At 33.7% G+C, this 21245-nt stretch overlaps 1 protein-coding gene across 1 annotated transcript in view; it reads left to right on the top strand.

The window, feature by feature from the left end:
- The window catches only part of LOC136837760 (serine/arginine repetitive matrix protein 4-like), a 39712-nt gene extending 19443 nt beyond the window's left edge, over positions 1-20269 (top strand). Inside the window, 5 exon segments of the mRNA XM_067102677.1 lie at positions 10656-10708; positions 12197-12931; positions 13102-13266; positions 13380-13658; positions 16414-20269. Coding sequence (XP_066958778.1) covers positions 10656-10708; positions 12197-12931; positions 13102-13266; positions 13380-13658; positions 16414-16564 — 1383 coding nt within the window. The 3' untranslated portion in view covers positions 16565-20269.
- Positions 20270-21245: the final 976 nt, after the last annotated feature.

Genomic DNA, 21245 nt, shown 5'->3' with positions numbered 1-21245 from the left:
TTGTTTCCAACCTTATTATAACTTTTGTCCCTTCCTATTGGGGGCTCAGACAAGATGTCATCACTCCTCTGCTCCTGTTATCGCACCCACACCCTTTTATTACGTTACAAAGTATACTTTAAAGGAAATGCCTTGCTCTACATGAATTTGTAAGGAGTAGTAAATTACTGTAAAAATATTCTGAAAACTAGCACAGTATTGATAAAGGTTTAAAAATGCATTATCATGGTTCTCTTCTCAAGACAAGTTTAAGAAGACTCTATGATAAAGCAACAATCACCACCATTTCATGTACGTGTTCTGGCATTTGTAAGGATTAACAGTATTAGAATTGTGTAATTAATAATGTTTAGTCATGTATTTTTCCTGATAACAATTAGACAACTGTTAAATATTTCTGACACATGCAAAGTATACATTTACTCTGTTATATTCCTCTTATATACTGTACTGTACATTATACCCATAGGGCGCACACACACACACACACACACATACACACACAAGTAAATGCTGCAGTATATATCAACACAATACAGTAACAGCCACAGAACATTTAATACAGTATATAAACTGTAGATATGTATCAGTATACACATATATATAGTACATATATATGTGCATGTGTGCTTGTATGGTATACATACAGTATGTGTGTATGCCCTTTTGAATTTTTGTGAACTTGTGAGTACATTGTTTTTATATAATTTATTATCTTTATAGATGGTTTATAAGTATCGTAACTTGTACTCAAGTAAGGTTTTATGTGGGGAAGGAAAATCATCCAAAGTAAATCCAGAGGCTGAGTGGTGCAGTACTCAGTGCACATTTGCTAGGTGTGTAGATAACTCCCAGCCTACCAACCACCAGTCCACCCAGTTGTAAATGGTTACCAGCATCTGCTAGTGTCAGGGCAAAAAGGGGATGGGATCAGCACACTTATCCCTGAAAACCTACTGGTTTTGTGGACAGTTGTAACTTGTGGCACATTGCTTGCCAAAGGGAAAAATTTCTATGGTGAAATGAGAATTTTATACTACTAGGTTAGTTTGACGCTGGGATGTATTTGGTGGATGTGTAAAGATTTTATGTAAAAATATGTAATATAATAAAATAGGTATGAATTGTGCAGCATTGTGGAGAAGTTGCTGTTCTTGTGCTGTATCTTAGTCACTATATTTAGTTTTGGATTTTAAATTTTTTAATTTTAGTTTTAGAACACAGTGGTGGTATTTTTATGGCTGGCTGATTGTCTACTCATAGAATGACAATATCACAACTCTTCAAGCTTATCTGTACTTTGGTGATTTACAGTCATTTACCAAATAGGATTTCTTCAGTGCATGTATGTTTTCTGATAAATTTTGCCTCATAGAGATTTTATTTTTTACTAAATTGTTTTCTGAAATTCATATTTGTGATCCAAGAATGGTTGATCAGGGGAAATTAGGTTTTCCATATACCCGATTCATCTGCCAGTGATGGTTCATTACTTCAACCAAGTAACACTGATTAGCATACAGGAAAGGCACTTCCCTTTGTTGAGTAACTTGTGTATACAACTGTGTTTTTAGAAACTCTCATGAAGCTGTCAGTTCTAGCAGGAAATAGTGTAAAGGGGAATGCTGATGATCAGTTTTCATTAATATTTTTATGTGCTCTTATCTCTTTTCCTTGTACCACTCTCTTTCTGAACTCCCATCATGTTACAGTCCTCATTTATCCCTTTTTCCATTATTTTCTGGGCTTTCCTACAGATATTTGTTTCCCTGTATTTCACTGTGCTCACAATCCCTGCTTCACAGTCCAGTGTGTTCCCTAGGCAACTGAAATGTTGTACCTGTCCTTTTAGCAATACAGTTCTAGGTTCACCAGTTCTTGCCCTTCACCATTTGTGCTTCTTATGCATTTTGGACATTGAAAATCTACTTCATATATACTGTATTATGTAATCCTGAGTAGCTCTTGTGACACCATCTGGTACAGTTGGGACACAGCTGAGTTCACCCCAACACCTTTCCCACCCTAGCCACTTAGCCACCTCATCTCCATTCAGCTCTTCCACCTTTTCAACATTACCACAATCTCTTCCTCAGATTTTACTGGTGATCAATTTTACCCATGAATAGCAATCTTATATTTTAAATAGAACATAGAGGTTAATTGCATGAAAACTATATGCTGCTATTCAAAGCAACCAAGCAGCAGTTTATTGTAAATCCATCACCAGATGCTCAGGATTTCCATGAAAGTGTACTTGAAATGAGAGACTTTATCTTACTCTAGCAGTGCTGGGATCCACAAGCGGAAAATGTTGATACAATATGTATATCACGCCTAAGACATATTCTTCAGTACTGGAATATAACTTTGTGTGTGAATGTATATGGTTTATTATTACTATGAATAAGGTAATGGATACATTTAGATGCATTAAATGAAATGGAGTTGATTTTAAAGCATGCAGTTCTCAATTCCTCATAAATCCATTTGTAGATTCCCTGTGCTCTAGTAAGGATTATTAGTTGCAAGATTTTCTGCGTATGTATTATTATCAACTCACTCATTTACATTTCATTGAAAAGAAGACCACTTTTTTCTCACTGACCACTGTAGTTTCACAGTCGTTGCCGTATGTCAATCTCAGGTTTTAGTGTCAAAACCTCCAACTCCCAAAATAGATGTGTTCATGGATGCTGGATATAAATTGAAATGAGTGTGGTGCTGTAGTTGGCAGTCTTTGTATAGTAAACTAATTAGGTTTACTTGCTGCATATTTAGTCCAGTTTTACTTCTACCTACAGAGCACACATGACAATTTATGAAAAACAAGTATTTTCTTTTCATGTGGGTTCTAGAAATACATGACAATATTCAAAGCATTAGGGTTTGAAAACAATTTTCCTGTTCATGTGACCCCATCTCTCAAAGGTCTTGGGATCAAATTGTCACCTTGAGGAAATTTACAGCTTAAATGTTGTGCTTCCTTTGTAAAAAGGGTTATTGTTATATTGTTGTAAGGATAACTTACACATACTGGTACTATGCCTGTGTGAATGTGTCATGTAGTATTTAGACATTATTTAGTTACTGTGCCATATGCATGTTCCAGCATTAAAGAAGTATGTATTTTTTATGTATGATACTTGGTCAAAGGGCAACTCTGGTTTTGTTAGCACAACAGTTAGGGAATTGGGGATATCACCAAAAGGTTATAAGCTTAAGTCCCACTTGCTGCAAGTCAAAACTTTTATGCAGGATGTTACTAGAAATAAGGATTTTTGCTAAAGTATATATCATTCAATAGAAAGTATTGCTTATATATTTACTTATGATTAAAATGCAAAGACAAAAAGTATATTTTGTTACTTGGTCTGTCCATTTTCAGAGTAAAATATTGTATTCATAATTTGGTGCAGTACATTTAAAGTAAATCCTCAGCCCAACAGTGTAAATGGGAAAGAAAGAAAGAAATAAGCAGCTGGCCCTTAATGTAGGTGAAAATAGGTTGGCACCTTGTAACCCTGTATGGCCACCTTTTTTGCTAATTGCCATGTTTATCTATACATCCCCTCGGTGATGTGCATCTTATTACCTCCCTTATTGCTGCATATGTGGTATTCCTTGATTATTTTTCCTATGTTTTGGTTGCTGTGTTTTCAAAGTTACATAGGCCTATTTAGTGTTTCCTTCCTTTGTTTTGACGGATGTTATAAATGTATAAGCTAGAGCTGAATTAAGGATTAGTCTCTCTCCCTTGCTATCAAATCTAGCTGTAACTAACATGACCATTCAGATATAATGCTAGGGAAATCATATGCATACTCTTTCAGTCAGACACTGTTTTCCAGTCATTCCATGTTTCATTGCCTTTAGTTAAAGAATCACTTTATCTGGAGGTTTAGGATTTCTGGTTACCAAGGTGGTATTTTTATCATATCTTTGCACTCACACTGCTGTCTCATATGATTTGAATCAGTTGCATGTGTTTTCTCAGCTTATTTAGTAAATGCAAGGCATCTTGTTGGTATTCATAAATGCAAGGCATCTCATTGGTATTTCATGTTCTTGAGAGGCTTGCAGACTGGAGGCATTTTATTCATATCTTTGTTTTCCTATTTATTGGCCATTCTTCATTGGGGATACTTCGAGGGGACAACATCGAATAATGTGGTTAGATTTTGTCTAATGTCTTGATGTGATTGGCCTCAGGCCCAGATTATCCATGAATGGTGTTTTTATTCTGTCTCCCAGGCTTTCAACTCCTTACTTAGCTTAAGAGGATGACTAAAATAACATAAAAATCATAATTAAGACCTATTGACTATTTTCCATCCATCTTCACCATTAAAACAATCTGGAACTTTGATCAGGGCCTTTGTTTGACCCTTCTTGTCATCATCTAGCTGCTTTACAGATCTTTAGAAAGGCAGTTGTTTCTTAATTGTCGACTCTACGGCTTTATTTTTTTTTTATTCTTAAGTAGGTAACAGAGTTTTTGTGCTTTAGGCCATCATCTTCTTACTAAGAGTCAGAAAAGCTATAAAAAAGTACTTATTCATAGCGGTTTACAGGACACTTTTGAACCTTCTTTTCTGGTGGTCTGTGTATTTTTTCAACACCACAATGTTCTATGTTTAAACTTGCATGATCTAGTGTTTTTCTTCTCAGTGCTTGACGTCCTGCTACCTATGACCCACATCTTCCTAAAAACTTCATTATGACAACGAGAACCTTCCTGTTCTTATTGCATCCATATGGTTAATCCTAATTATTATTGAAAGTGTTTAGATTAGTGTTTTATTTCCTTTTGCTTCACCCATTGCCAAATGTATGAGTATCAGTCCCAGAAAATTTCAGAGGGAGCCCAACCTCTTTGTATCAGACTGATTGTCCTATGGCTTCTCCCTCACTGATTGATTAGGTGGTATTTTTGTGTATTCAGTTAAACATCTTACCTTTGAGCGATTTGTCCCAGCAGGCCAGCTGTCTGAATGAAGATAATTTTGTTTGCAGTGTACTCTTGTGTTGCCTGTTAGTTAGGGAATAGACAGCCACTTAGGGATTGGAGACCATTTACTCAGTAATCCTGTTTTCAGACCTTTCATTGGGGTTGGTATTTATACTCAGTAAAATTTTCTTGATAAATTGTCATCTTCCATGAATTTGGCTTATACAGTATTTAGCACAAAATGAGCATTTTTTTAATGGGGGTTAATGTATTGTGTATATGTACAGTAGCTTTTCTCTTGGAATTTTGCACCTTTCATAATTTTATATGTATATATATTTACATATGTAGGTCCTCGAGTTATGGTGAGGGATCCGTTCCAGTGCCGCACTATAAGTTGATTCTGCCATAAGTCTGTGTTTTGCTGTTAACAGCAGATGGCGCCATAATTACATGTTGATGTTGCACCTTAACTTGATGCTCATTTGCCGTTAACGCCACACAACAGCACTTATGGTGCCGTAACTTGATGCAGCGTCAAGTTACGGCGCTGAAAAATACCGTAAGATCGAATCTGCCATAAGTCGGTGTTACTATAAGTCAGTGGTGCACTGTATAGACAGTATATATAAAAATGTTGTGTGTGTGTGTTTAAATGTTTTGGATATGGTATAAAAAATTGCCTTAGTTATCCTTAGTATTGCTACCACTGAATAGGTGACAGAGTTGGATAGTAAGGGTATGTTTGACAGGAATATGTTTTGTTTCTTTTCATTATCATTGGGAGTCATTTACAAAACATCAATAATTATTATATCATGTATACAGATTAAAGATATTTAACTCATTCCACTAAAATCTTTTGAATTTTAAGTTGGCATACAGTAATAGTTATTGATACAGTCTGCTGTAAATAAGCATGTCAAGGGCCACGAGAGGCTAAGTTATCGGGTAATGAATGCAGTATTTTGTTAAGTGGAAAGGGTGTTTTGTTTGTCACTGTTGCGACAGCACTGTTGTTATTAGTGTAAAGTAACACTGTATCCCCAGGCCAATGAGCTTTATAAAACTGCCGGCTCTCATATTGTCAGTAAAGACTTAGTTTCTTGCTGTTTTTGGCATTTTCAAAAATCTAAAGCAGGGTACCATAATTATCAGTGGTGATAATGTTGAGGTAACTTCACAAAGTATTATAAATCTTAGAAACCTTTTTTTAAATTCTTCAGTTGGCTATAAAGGATTCCGTTTCAAAACATGAATTTTCTCGGCTTTGATATTTTTTTATAACTTAGGTGACATGCTGATCCTAACTTTCCAGTGTAAACGCTCAAAACTTCGAAAACGTTTGGACAGCTACTGTTAGGATTTTTGAAACAACATCTCTGGGATTATTTATTTCTTAATATTAAAACTTTTATTAATTTCCTAATTTTCCATACTTTGTATTACAAGAAAGAAACATGCCAAAGGCATGATATAATCCAAGAGTATATTTTAAAGGTTTTTGCTAATAATCTTGTTAATCCTGGAATAAAATTCTTGTAAAGTGCATTTGGTATGTATTGAGGCTTGCCAAGTGGAATTTGCTACATCAGTCTCTAAACTTCTAAAAGGTTTTGTTGGTCATTTCTTGATATCTTGTACAGTTGACCCTCCCAATTCATAGGTTTCAAGTTTTCAGCTCTGCTTATTCATGAGTTGTCACCAGTAATTTAAGTGGAATGTTCTAAGATCTTGTTGGCAGTCTGCATTAACACACAGAGGACTTGCTTTTACTAGAAATGTAAAGAAAACAAGAAAAAAAAAGTTTGTCATAAATTTATGTAAATTTTAGTGTTTTTTCAATACACACAAGTGTATTACATAAAGTTACACACACTAACCACAAACAGTAACATGTGTAGTCTTGAAAGATGTAAACAAAAATGTATTAAGCATTAATTACATGGAACACTGTTTTATGTACAGTACTGTAATATAAGTATTATATCTACTACCACCAATAATATAAATTTATTATAAAATTAGTCTTAATGAAGATATTTTACAAAATTACAACACAATTTTAATGTGGTCAGCTCTCTCTCTCTCTCTCTCTCTCTCTCTCTCTCTCTCTCTCTCTCTCTCTCTCTCTCTCTCTCTGGAATATATATCACAGCAGGTAGACAGACCAAGAAGGGAAATACCTTAAATTAGTATTTTTCTGCTAAGGATTCTTCATTTGGAAATTGAAACATCCTGCTCATAAGAAGAAAAAGTGTTCATACAGATAGACTGAGACTTTAAATGATTATGACTGTGAAAAAAAATTACCTAAGCCAAAAAACAAATATGGCTTCCATTCAAAGCTGGCTTTATAACAACACAGGACTGCGATATCCAGCAGGTAGGGTTTTAAAGATATCTTAGAGGAAGTCAACTGACTATAGACTAACTAAACGACAGAAAACAAAGAATTGTCATTGGTTGGACATCATCTTATCAGTAAAAAGAGTTGTGGTGTGCCTCAAAATTCAGTGCTGGGTCCATTGCACTTCAATATTAACATAAATGACCTGGACTTTAGGCTGATAAGCAAGTTTGTGGATGACAAACCATTGCAAGAAGACCAGGAGAAAATAGGTAAATGCAGTAAAATGGCAGATGTCATTTGATCTGTATAATTGCAAGGTTATGCCCGAGTTAATGAAAACAAGAAGATTAAGTATGTATTACTCTACTTTGCAAGTAGATAGAGGGCTGTTAATAACTGAAAGATCTAGGAGTCTTGAAAATAGGCCTAAGACATACTTGGTTAAATCAGGTGTCAGTTTTTCATTCTATGGAAAGGAGACTGTACTATCTTCATGTAACGCACTTGTTAGACCCACTTAGAGTATTGCTGTCCAATTTTGACCACAGTCTGAGAGTAAGGGTCTAGAATAATCAGCAGCAGTACAGAATGCCTCAACTTGTACACTAGAAAAGCATTGAGTAGGAGGTTCAATTGATAGAAACATTCAACATAATCAATGGTATAAATAACATAGAATTCAGGCATCTGTGTACCATAAGAATAGCCAAACTAAATAAAATTTTTGGCAGCTGGAACTAAAATGTTCAGCACCAGCCTCTGCAGGAACTGCGTCACATATAAAATAACCCCATTTAAGAAAATATACTAGGTGAGGTTGTGAATAGTACTGCCACAAGTCATTCAAGAAAGTAAATCAAGTTATTGATGCATATGATTACTGTATTAAAGTTACACCTTTGGTGGACCAGTAAGTCAAGGAGGCACTTTTATCTAAATAATTCCACGTAACTATGTAACTATCCTCTTCCTCTCACACATTATTTTTACTGCAATTTTAATCCCTTTAAAGATGATTTACAGTAGTGTCATTTATGTGATTTGGTATAAAAATATTTACTCTTCATTCTCTCAACCAAATCGTATAGGCTATGTGAATATATGCAGTTGTCGTAACCATGTTTCTTTTTCTCTCTGAGTTGGAGTATTTGTTTTTTATGCTATATTTATTGAATTCATTGATATTACTATTACTGTATTGGACAATGTCCGTTCATAAAATTGTAAATAGTAGCTTAACAGGAAATGATGAATGTGTCAGAATGAATAAGAATCAGAAACAAAGATTTAAGAAGCTGTTACAAAACCAGTACCTCCAACACTATACTGTTTATATATATTTTCATAAAGGAAGCCTAGGATTTTTTTTCCTTGTTTTTACCCATATTATCCATGATAAAAATACTACTGGTGTGTACTGTTACTTTGTATATTAGGTTATGATAACTTTACAGTAGTTATCAAAAATTCAAAAGTAATCTGGGGTGTTCTTAGTTCATCTGACCAGCGCAATATTACTTGAACCACCAGTAGCTAATAGCCTAGCTAGTCTAGGCTACGGTGGTGAAAAAATGCCCCAGTGTTGGTGACCAAGATTTATTTGTAGTTTTTCAAATCTGCAGGGTAGGGGGTTGGCACTCCTAACCCTGGTAATTTGAAGGGACATCTGTAATTGTCCGAGGGTAATGTACAGGTATTTAGGTTTATATACGAGTATTTACAAGATTGTATTTGATATCTTCACCATTCATATTCTTTATTGCATTCCAAGCAAGTTGCTCATATTTTCAATAGATGTTTTCACTCTTTCTAATGGTAGCCATGGTTTTATTTTGCAAGGGAAATGACCAGGTATGAATTTACTTTATTGGTTGAACAAATTGTTATGAACTGTACTGTAATTGCCTTCAGGTGAAAGAACCTAAACTTGCCTTGAAATAAAAAAAATTAGGTGTTTTAGAAAAGAAAGCTAGCAGATGTTGTGGGGGTTTTAAATTATTTTGAATCTATTCTCGAACAGCAAATGGTATGCATGTTTTGTACAGTAATACTGTTTATTGGGGATTACGTATATTCTTTTTGTATTTTGATATGATTTCTTATTCAACATATGCTTCTCACTTACACAGAAAAGATTATTGCAAAGGAACAAAGACCTGTACTTGTAGATATCAGTGCAAATTGCTAGTTTCAGGATGTTTAACTTGCATAATGTAAATTAGTAAAATAGTTTTTTCTTGTTTTAGTGACTTCCAGTGATAACATAGAGTTGTATTGAGTTTTCTTCCTTCAGCTTACCTCTACAAATAGAGAAATAGGTTCTCCTACACTGTGCCACCTGTTCTTGGTAATAATTACATTGTAAAAATTAGTGACATTACATTCTTTCATCATTACCAAAGACCACAAATAGGACCAAGTAATAAATAAGAAAATTGGGGACCTATACATATATTAAAGCAGTCACACTGTATCATATATAAGTACTATACATATCTACACAATTTTATGTAAACATGCACATTACATACACAAGTACACTATAATAAACAATATATTTACACACAGTATGTATGTATATACAGTATACAGAATTTATATATCTGTTCATACATATCTACATGTGCACACATGTGCATATGCATATGGACTGTTTAGAAATTTTTGTATGTGTATATTATGTACTGTGTGTGTATATTCATCCCATAATTACTATGGTTTCTGTTAAGTTAGCAGACAACTTGACATCTTGTCCCTAAGTTGTGCTACCCATGTACTTTAATATTTTTGATGGAGTGAAATAGATTATTGATAGAATTCATTTTTCATTATTTCTATCCAGTATCCTTTAATTTTTATACTGTAGACATTTACTTCTATATTTAAATGACAAAAGTAATTCAAACTTAGGATGTTTTATGTTCAGGGTTGTTATAGTGACATAATGGAAGGCTGATCTGTTTTACATATGTAGCACAGCATTAATCCTAAACCCATCATTACATAAGACAGTGCTTTTTTTTCAAAAGTGAAGCAAAATTGCAGCTTTACGACAACCTGTGCTGCAAGTTCTGCAACAAGCTTTGACATACTGTACAAGTATAACCTTTCACTGACACTCCATCATCCTAATTCCATAATGCTTTTGACCCATAATAGAATCAACATTATATATATATATATATTTATATATTTTAAAGGATACTGTATATATATAATGTGATCGGGGAACAGTCATGGTAGTTTTATCTTTCTCTTTTAAAAAATTCCCTCATGACTGTGAAATGAATGTCAGTTCTGACAGTGTTTAATTCACTCATTGCTAATTACCATTCTTGCTACCACCCACAGAGAAGTCGAAGCCGTGAGAGATCTCGCAAAAGGCCACACCATCATGCAGAGAGGTGAGGATCTCATGTCTTCAGGATGTGACCTCTTTCTTAGATTAACCCTTGCTATGCTACTTGTATACACAATTGCCCTTTGAAATTCATTTGATGTCGGATTTAGTTACAACTGCTCTAATTCTGCAAGTATGAATTATGTAAAGCTTCAGATATTGTAGAATTAGCAGTGCTGTATGTGTATGTTAATGTACAGGTACTATAAAGAAATATGAAGCTTTCTGTAGAAACCAGTTTTACAAATTCCATTTTGTACTTTCATTACTGTCAGAAATCTTATTATTGTTCTGTTCTTTGTTTGCATATACAAAATATGTATCAGTTATTTGCTTGTCTTTTCATTTTGTCACAGCAGACATTCATGGCTTGTATTCTTTACACAATAAAATATGTTTTCTGTTTATGTTTTTAATTTTATTTGTTAATTTTTCCTTCTTTGTTGTCAGCTTGCACTTGAATTTTGCAGTACGTTATGTACAAGAAACCAAGGAGTGGATGTTTAGTTTTTGATCAGAAATTCACATGGCCCAAGTCTGAATGTATCATAACAGAAAACAAAGACTGTTATGGTGGGCTGTTTGACACCGCATGAACCAACTTTGTCAGCACCAAATTTGCATGCTTAATAGTCTTTATGGAGAATTTAAATAGTCATTTTGAATTATCACTCCCAGGTATAGGATTAAATTATCACTCCTAATTATAGGAATGAGTTGAAGATGGGATTTTTCAGCAGCAATGTTCAACAAGTACAGTAGTTTCAAGTTTACAATATCAATATATTTTATTCCTTCTTTGTACTGTGTGAATTTAATATGGAATCCCACTGCATTTCAACAGTTGATTACATGTATATGTATACTGTATACAGTATGTATGCATATTGTGCTGAATGCCTAGTATATTTAGCTTTTCAAAATGCTAGACTTTCAAACCCAGTTATGATTACCATATGTCATATTGTATATTTACCTAAAACTTACTCACAGTATCTTTTAAATTTACAATATTTTTTCAATGTGTAAGAAGGTACAGTTAATTTAAATTTCATACCCAGAAAATAAAAGTTGCCCCATGAATACTGAGCTTTGAGAATATGCAAAATATTCAAACTCAAAATCAGACTTCTTGTCTACAGTATTAGTAGCATTCCAGGATTTTAGATTTTCTTTTATTACTTTTGGTTAGTAGATTGAAAACATGATAACTTATAGTACAGTAGTAGGTCATAGCATTCTTTGCCTCTTCTCAAAGAAATAGCAACATTTGCAGCTCAAGGTTAGTAAAAAATTTTGTTGTTACTGAATATTGTAGGTTTCATATAAAAAATATTGGCTGAAGTAGTTTTGTTGTTTTATGCAGCTGAATCTGTTTTAATACAAAAGCACATATAGAGTATATTTAAATCTTTTGATTGTAAGATATTAATGAAATTGATGTAAGCTTTAAGGAGTTATTTATATGTTAATCCAAATACTTGCTCTCCAGCTCCCCTGAAGCTCCACGATCTCGTACGAAGAAGCAACACTGTTCTGACGTCGACTCCTCACCAGATAGGTGTAATGCACGACAACAGAATGACGATTCCCCAAGTCAACACACTGTTAAAGACAGTCCTAGGGACAATACCAAGAATAAAGAGATCCATAAAGATCCATTGCATACTACTGGAGATGGCCAAGACCGAGAACAAGTGGAAGACCCTAACACAAAAAGTACTTGCAGGAACCGGAATGGGAGTGGTGAACCCGATATTGATGCTCCTTCTAAGGGGGCATCTTTACCAGAAATCAGTGGAAATTTGGAATTTGAGACCAATAAAAATCAGAATCAAGAGGTGGAATTTAGTGAAAAGTCCACCGTCAGTGAGCTGAACACCTCATCACCTGCAGATTCTCATATAAATGCAAATGTTGAGAGGATAAAACAAAATCCTGAAGGTCTCCCAACAGTAAAGTCCCCCACTGGCATTCCATCCAAGCAAAAGCTACAAGACACTAAAAAGTTGAGTCCTATTGGATGCATATCAATTCCTTTGCCAAAGCTAGGAATACCAAACAAGAGTTTTATTGACAAGATCAACCCAAAATGGAATGACACCTCAAAAAAATTAGCTGAAGTATCTACTATGCGCAGTAGTGCATCACAAGAGCCGAATCTTCCACAAAATGGGCGGCACATAGAAGGGATAGTGACCACAAAATCACCAGGACCACACTCAAGGTAAATCATTGTTGGAAATGACTGATGTATTCATTTCACTTGTGTGTGATATTTTGTATCAGATATGAAACTAAGTGATTATTTGTCTTTTGTTACAATAACTAAATATGAGAACAAAGAGCTCTGTTCAAGTAAGTTTTACACGAAGTTTTATTCATTATTTTTCATAGTGGCATAGCAGTTAGCTCACCAGCACATAGTCGATACTCTCGGAGTTCTAGCAGAGGTCGATCATCTTCAAGAAGCTCTCGTAGTTCACGATCACCATCTTCATCTCAGTCTCGTTCACCTTCTCGTCATTCTCGCTCTCCAGCTTCTAGGTCGAGATCTCCCAGGTATTTATGCCTTTAAATTTGTAAAAATTTTTGTATATTGTTAAGTAGTTTTTATGGATTTCCCATTGATACACAAACCTTGACATCTGCTTTTTATTACATATACCTTCCAGGTCTCGGTCTCCTCATTCCCGGTCCCGGTCCCAGTCTTGTTCTCGCTCACGGTCTCCAAGATCAAGATCAAGATCATACACATATTCCAGATCCAGGTCACGCTCTAGGTCAAGATCAAGGAGGAGTAGGTCTCGTTCTAGGTCTCGCTCTTATGGACATTACAGTCGCTCTGTATCCAGATCTCGATCTAGAACTAGGACTAGATCTCGTTCACGGTCTCACTCAATTCCCAGAAGGAGAGGTTCACCTTCTTTCTTAGATAAAAGAAGAATAACAAGGTGAGTCTTCTCTTAATCCTAGTGCTGTAGTTTGATGGGAAAAATACAGTTTCCTATGTTTAAAATAAGACTGCAATTCATTTTGTTTATTTAGCATTAGATTTGATACAGCATCATCTTTAATGAGAAATTAGAAATTATATGCTTTGTTTATTCAGATGTATGATTGTATGCTTGTTTTTATTTTATTTTATTTATAACCTTCCATTTTTTAATTGCTTAAGTCAGTTTTTACTTTTTCATAAAGTCTTATTTCTTTTATCTGCTCCATTCTGTACTTTAGCTATACTTGTTTAGATTTATGTTGTAGTTTTTGTAAAGCACATACATGTAAGGTATTGAAATTTAAGAACTTTTATACAGTAATGTCATGAATACAATATAAATGACGAATAAATTTTTTAGGACATTTTTGATATATAGAATACATTTTGTTAAGTTTTTCTGTTGAAGCATGTGTGTTACATATGTATTACTTCAAGCAATGGATAGTGACGTGTATAGTTCACTGCAGTTCCACGCACGTTTTATCTTTGGTTTACCATACTCTAGAGGATATGGTGAGTTCATACATTGCCTGCTCTTAATTTTTTTAAACAGTGTGTATGTCTACCCCCAAAAGTCTAAACAATAGACAATAGCTCTGGAGTAATTCAAGACTGCATGAGAGCTGCATTTTATTTCCTTAACAATCATAAATTATTTTAATATCTTTCATATGGTGACAAAATTTCAATTAAACTTACTTCACCTTCCACCTTTAGCAGCCATCTTCAGTCCTTACAAGCTTATTTGGCTATGTCCCCTGTGGACACCAAAGATGGTTAGGTCCCATATCTTTTGATTTAGCTCTTTGGTCAAATGTTTGTTACATGAAGTAGGTTCTTATACCCCAGGTACAATTTCAATTACTTGTAACCTGTTGCTTCTCAACCTTTTGACTAAGATCAAAATGTGAATTACTTCTTGCCTACTGTCACTTTTACCCAATGCCTTTTTATACAGTTTCTTATTCTTTCTTGGGTTCTGAGAACTAAAAGTATTTGTGACAATCAAGGAGTCACTAACAGCACCCAAGGTTGACATCAGTGCCAAGATACCTTCTAAAGAACCTACGTACTTGAAAAGGTTTAAAAAGGTTACTTAGACTTTTCATAAGGTTCATTGTGCCACTCGTGACACCAGGAACCAACTCCCATTTATCCACCCCTTACCCTATCATACATAAATGAAGAGGCATAAGTCCAAGTCTAATCCATTTGCTGAGAATGAGAATATTAAAAGAATACAATTATCCCTTCTAATTATCATGTTGAGCAAACCAGGTAGAATCCCATGAATCATCCCTGAAGTATCAGCCCTGTACAGGGGTAGTGCCATCAGTGCACCTCCCTGCTATGGTGCACTGTAGGCATTACTTAAGGTTCTTTGCAGTGTTCCTTCAGCCCCTAGTTGCAACTCCTTTCGTTCCTTTTTACTGAACGTCCATTCATATCCTCTTTCTTCATCTTATTTCCCACCCTCTCCTAACAATTGTTTCATAGTGCAGTTAAGAGGTTATCCTCATGTCACGCCTTTAAAACCTTTTTACTTTTAATTTCCCTTTCAGTGCTGAATGACCTCATGGTCCTAGTGCTTGGCCTAAATTTTATATTCTATTCTATTCCCAAAATATCAACCCACCCCTGGAACCCACTGGCTGACCCTTGAGCTGGTTCGACTCGTAAGTTATGAGAACATCTCAGGTTCAATCATTATCCAGAGGTAGACAGACCCATCACTATTCCTACTATTAGCTCAAAATATGAACCCCAATTCAAGTCTATTGTATAAAGTTAATTTTGATGAGTGCAGAAACATCTGCTCTTATTAGAATGAGAAAGTATTGAAACATTCCATTTCAAACTGGTGAAAAGAGATTCTACTGGTTCTAAATCTAGCATGTCACATATTTACAACTGAAGACTATGAACATTCCATGTTGAAGTGTAACTTCTACAGGGAAGTCTTTCTTTAAGGAGGTCTAGAAGGAGGAAGAAATTTTAAATATATAACAATTATCTGCTGTGTAAATGTTTTTTGATAGAGAATTGTAAGGATCTCCCTTCAAATAGTTTGGGAACTACTGGTTCCCTCATTTATTCTTGCCCAAAATTTAGAAATGCTGATTGGACAGCGATACATGTTCAAATGCGTGCACACACACACACGCACACAGATTACAGTACTTTACCAGTAAACTGTGACAATTATTTTTACAGCCACTACACAGAACTTTACTGAAGCTTAAGTTGTTACTTTCTTGGGTTTATCTTACAGTATTTTCATTTTTGTAGTTTGGATGCTTGGAATGCTGGAATGCTTCTCTGTTCAGTAGTTTGTTTCACCATTTGACATTTTATTGTATTTCTGGACTTATTTCAAGAAAGGTGAGTGATGTACCTTTTGAAGACTAAATCAATTTTAATTAGTAATTTAAGCAAGTTCTCACATTTATTTTCAGTATGGTAAAATACTTGATTGCTGATAATACTGAATAGTAACATTTCTTTAAGTTGCATGTCGTATTGGAGCTAACGAACTGTAACATATAATATCACTAACATCTGCTGGAGTTGAATAAAAAAGATGAGGGGTCATTGAAATGACTAATCATAATCATAATTAATCTGCTGCAAAACCAAATAATGCAGTGTATACTGTAGTACAGTACTAACAACATTAATATAACTAACTGCACTAATTATGGGTACAGCGCAAGGAAACGACCAGTTCCTTACCATCGGCCAACCCCTCCTCCTTCTCCTTCTTCATCTGAATCGTCTTTGTGGTCACGGAGCCGAAGTCGCAGCAGAACTCGTAGTAGATCGTGGAGTCGCATACGTTCTCCTTCATACAGTAGGTAATTAATGAGAACATTATCAGAGATATGCAAGAACATGCTTAAGTAAGTGATTGCTTATTGATTCAGAAAATGTTTATTGTTTGAAGTTGCTGAATATAGAGATTAATAATCTAGGATCATAATTCTTTTGCAAAAGACATTTGTTTTTATACAATCTTGCCTTCATCCTATAGAAGCAGTCGTAGAATATCTGTAAAAAAAAGTTTGATGTATAAAATTACTTTATAAGTTGCCTTGATTTTCAATCTTTTACGCATTACTGTAGTGTAATGTAGTTTATACAATGCAGTACATTAAATTTTCAAGATTATAAGATTGGAAAATGATGGGCTTACCTTTTTCTGTTAATGTTCAATAAGTTATCCTGCTGAATGATGAGAGATGCTGATTTAAAAGCCTCTGTGTGTTAGCGTGGCAGTGTTCATCCTATACTTGTCAGCAAGTATATGTATTGTGTTTATTTGCTTTAGTCAGTTCCAGTGAATATTGTTTTCAGATTGCTGAATACATTGTTGATGTAACCTCTAGTCATGTTTAAGACACTTTCTATTGCAGATCTAGGTTTTCAACTTGAGCATCTTTATTTTATAAAATTTTAAGTAAATCTTGTCCTTTTCAATGACAAAAAGAAAACTCAACCACTTTGTAAATTGGATTGCCAACCACCTGTGAGGAATAGAATGTGTCTTCAAGAACAGCTTGTCCTTTGGGTAAAATACTCATACGCAGTGGTACTTGTAGAGGTCATGCATATAATTCCTCTGATTGGAATTTTCATAAGGAGATTAAAAAAATAATAAAAATCAAAGAGCAAGAAGACGCTGATAATTCTACATACATCAGGCATGTGATCCAGTGTCTCCAGCTGTCTTTTGGTGATGCTAATTGTCAGGAACTAGCACATAAGACATAAATGCCTTGACTTCCCCAACGTAAATACTGTAGAACAGTTCTTCTCAATAGGTCTCATTTCCCTTTGACAAAATAGCAATAACATAGGAGATACAGCATAGCATCTTTTCATCACTGTTTCAACTAGTCGCTACCTTTTGTTTACGTCAAGTTTGCCGTTTACTTTTTTTGTGTGACTGCAAGTTTATCTGTACTAGAAAAACTGTATTTCGTCCATAAAAACAAAGTTTGTATTACAATAGCAAGGAAAGTTGTATACTTGAGACATTTCTTTTAAAGTTAGAAAAACATTGTTTTAAATCACTGTTGTCATAGTATGTAGTTTTGAGCATCAAGTATGTACTTATAGTTGGAACATGCATTTCAAAAGTTAAAATACTTACCTTCAATGGACTGTTGCATATGTCTACATCCAAGTGTGCCAACATACTTTCTTGTCAGCATTTTACTGCTTTGTAAAGGAAGTAGAGCAGTTATTTAGTGATGCTAGGCATTTCTGAGCATTCAAAAAGGTACATATCCTTTGTGGGATATGACATTAATAGTCAGCACACAAGAAAAAATATTTAATTTTAATGAGCACAAAATACATAATTATGAGCATACAAAATAAAGCACGTATTCATAATGAAAATTATTTTTTTACAGCATGATCTAATGTAGCAAAATATATTTGAAGTATAATGCAAGTGGTAGAAGGATTAAACACTAAAATATAAGCAGCATGACTAAGCTCTCTGTCCTAATTACAACTTTTCTAATGCACACTTTCAGCCAGAAATATTATTTATTGATGCAAAACATCCTTTGTTCTAATGAATGTTTTTCAAATTAATGTACTTCAGTGCTGTTGCAGCCAGATCTAATAACTGATTTAATTTAACTTAATTTGCCATAATTTATATATCTTGTATTATTTTATTAAAAAGCAGTCAAACATGAAATAATATTGTTTGTAATGATTCTCAAATTAAATAACTCGGATACATGTTTATTGTATTATTATTATTAGTAGTATTATTATTATTACATCATTGTTGTTACACACTGTGTGACCTCTATTGTAATTAAATGCATATGACATATTTACAGGAAAAAATAAAGTACTTGTATTTCATCATCATTACAAAACAGTAATGTTTGACAGGAGCTTTATTTGTGCCGCAAGCTTCACAAAATTATTTTGAGGAGGAATCTTTATTTAGACAGGGACTTTATATATTTTTTATCAGAATTTGTGCATTGCATAAACCTTTTAAAATTGTGCATCATATTTCATGATTTCTGCAATAATTCGACTTGGAGGTATGTTGACATTGGCTGTGTAAAATGCAAAGTCCCATAAAACTCGTCCCTCAACAAAACTTTGAAAGATATATTTTCAGCATCTTGCTAATATTTCCATCCTTCATGTTAGCTATCCTGTGCTTTGGGCATGTAAGTATTTTTAGTGAGAAAGATATTAAGAAGTACTTCATCTTAAACATTACTCAACATCATTGTAAAGGCTCGATTACTTCATAGAGAACTTTTTGTTAGCATCATCATCAGTTTTCCATTGTCGGTTTCCTTGTTATCATGTTAAATTTTACCTTGTTTATGCCAAAAGAGGAGATTGTATAGGACAATTTCCCTTTGTAAAATCTAATTCTTTAATGAGTTTATGAGAATTTTGTCTTTGAGAGTTTGCTGATTTTTTATGTTCCCATTTTAAAGAATTCATTCTGGATATAATTTAACTCAGGCCCCATATATTAGTTCTTCGTAGTAAAATATTTTCAGTCATTTATGTTCATTTTAAAGAGTCATTCCAGCATATAATTTGAATTTTCTAGTCTGTTCAGACCTTCCAGTGACCACTATTACCAGTATATCTCAGACCATTAGGATTAACTGTGATCATTGCTAAATTTTTAGTGATTAGCCTTTAATTTTTTTGCCTTTGTCTATGCACTATTTCACTTTGTATTCATCTCTCAGTGATCTTTAATTACTGATTTTTCTCTTAATGATCTTTAATTACTGACTTTTGTAAAAAAAATTTTTTAATAAAGATGCCTCTTGCTTTACTCTGATATACATAAGTTTAAAATACTGTTGCTTTCAAGTAATAGTTGAATTATTAATTTCTTAGCAAGTATGTGAAAATATAATACCAATATAATTTTCACACATCTATAAATAGAAATTTCTTTTAGCATTGCTAGTCTTGTAAATTATGAATTTTTATTTCTTGCTGTTGCAGTTTTAGTTGTACAGATAAATATGATGGCAATATTGAAAATAACACATTACTGCGGTCTAATGTATTTAGAAACTAAAACATATTTATTGGGTTTATAGGGCTTTGTCATAGGCAGTTTAAGGCTCGTTCTATTAGTATCGAATAGGTTTGGTTTGGCAATCCAGCAAACATAACTTTCTTACAATATTGCTAACAGCTGTCACAGATTTAGTATCTTATTTGAAATTTTATTTCAGTCGCAAATATTATAACTATTTGTTCTTACACCTAGTTCTGTGGACATGGCAGTAACAATTTGTAAGTGGTCATGAATTAGACACAGTTGTTAGTTATTTACTTGGTAGGCCATGTGAAACTTTTAGTTGTGAGGCCAACTTTGACCTATAGGGTGAACTTGTTAATAAACATTTTTCTTGATTTAAGTACAGTAATTGTATGTTGCTCAGTTGTTGTCTGGTGCCATTAAACTGATTCTATGTACAGATAAAAATTAAAATCATAGTTGGTCAGACTTTACATACAGGTGAAAATTAAACTCATAGATGGTCAGAGATGTCTCTAGTCTTAATTTTATGTTACTTCATTGAACTCGAGTATATACCTAGTCATTTTTCAGTCCAATGAATTGGCATTAATTGCAAGTGCTCCCATTTTATCTATCTTTTTACTTCATAAAACCTTGTTTAAAAAAAAAAAATATATGAAAATTACCAATTTGTTACATGGGTTGAATGCTACAATAATTTTTGCCCATAATTGCTTAGTAAATATTTCTTTTGTACAACAGCAGGTAGTTGTTGAATTCTGTTAAACTTCATTTGTTTAGAAAACAAATAGGCATATTTAAACAGTCATATGAACAATTTTAGGAACAAAATAAATAGAAATATGCCAAAGTAACATATCATTTTCTAACCACAATCATTAACCTATAGCTTTCATGGTAAGAATGGGAGGACATGCTGTTAGTGGTTCCTTTTCTGAATTATTTCCCTGAGGTTGCATATATTGTCCAGGTAAATCTTTCAAGAGTGCAATACATTATAGTCACAAAAGCAGTTTTTAAGATTTTTCAAATAATTTAATTTGACTCTATGACAGTATGCACCACAGCAAGTGATAGCTGATAGCCAACATCAGTACAAACGGTTGATTGAACTTTTGACTTGTATAGAGTTGAATGCTCTTTGTGATATTGTTCTTTGTATTAGCTCTAGAAGAGTATCAGATCCCATTGTTCTACCAAGAATACTTAATTAAAAATACTCAGTTTACACCTTGGTGCAATATTTGTATAGTATTAGGTATTAAGATTCAACCCCTCATGTAAGGTGAAGAGAATCTCTTTTCTTCTTTTTAGAATTACATTTAAATTGTCTCCTATGTGTTACAGCATTTATGTATCAAAATGAAACCAAAGTGTTGTTGTACTTAATATGCATTACTTAGAAAACCTAATTTATTACCAATTTATTAATTTATTCATAATTTATTTCACAGCTCATAATATATTAATATTTATTGT

The sequence above is a fragment of the Macrobrachium rosenbergii genome, chromosome 59 (genome assembly GCF_040412425.1).
Source record: "Macrobrachium rosenbergii isolate ZJJX-2024 chromosome 59, ASM4041242v1, whole genome shotgun sequence".
In the NCBI taxonomy this organism is placed as follows: Eukaryota; Metazoa; Arthropoda; class Malacostraca; order Decapoda; family Palaemonidae; genus Macrobrachium; species Macrobrachium rosenbergii.
Note: the sequence above shows the minus strand (reverse complement) of the source record. Positions and strands in the feature narration are given on the sequence as shown.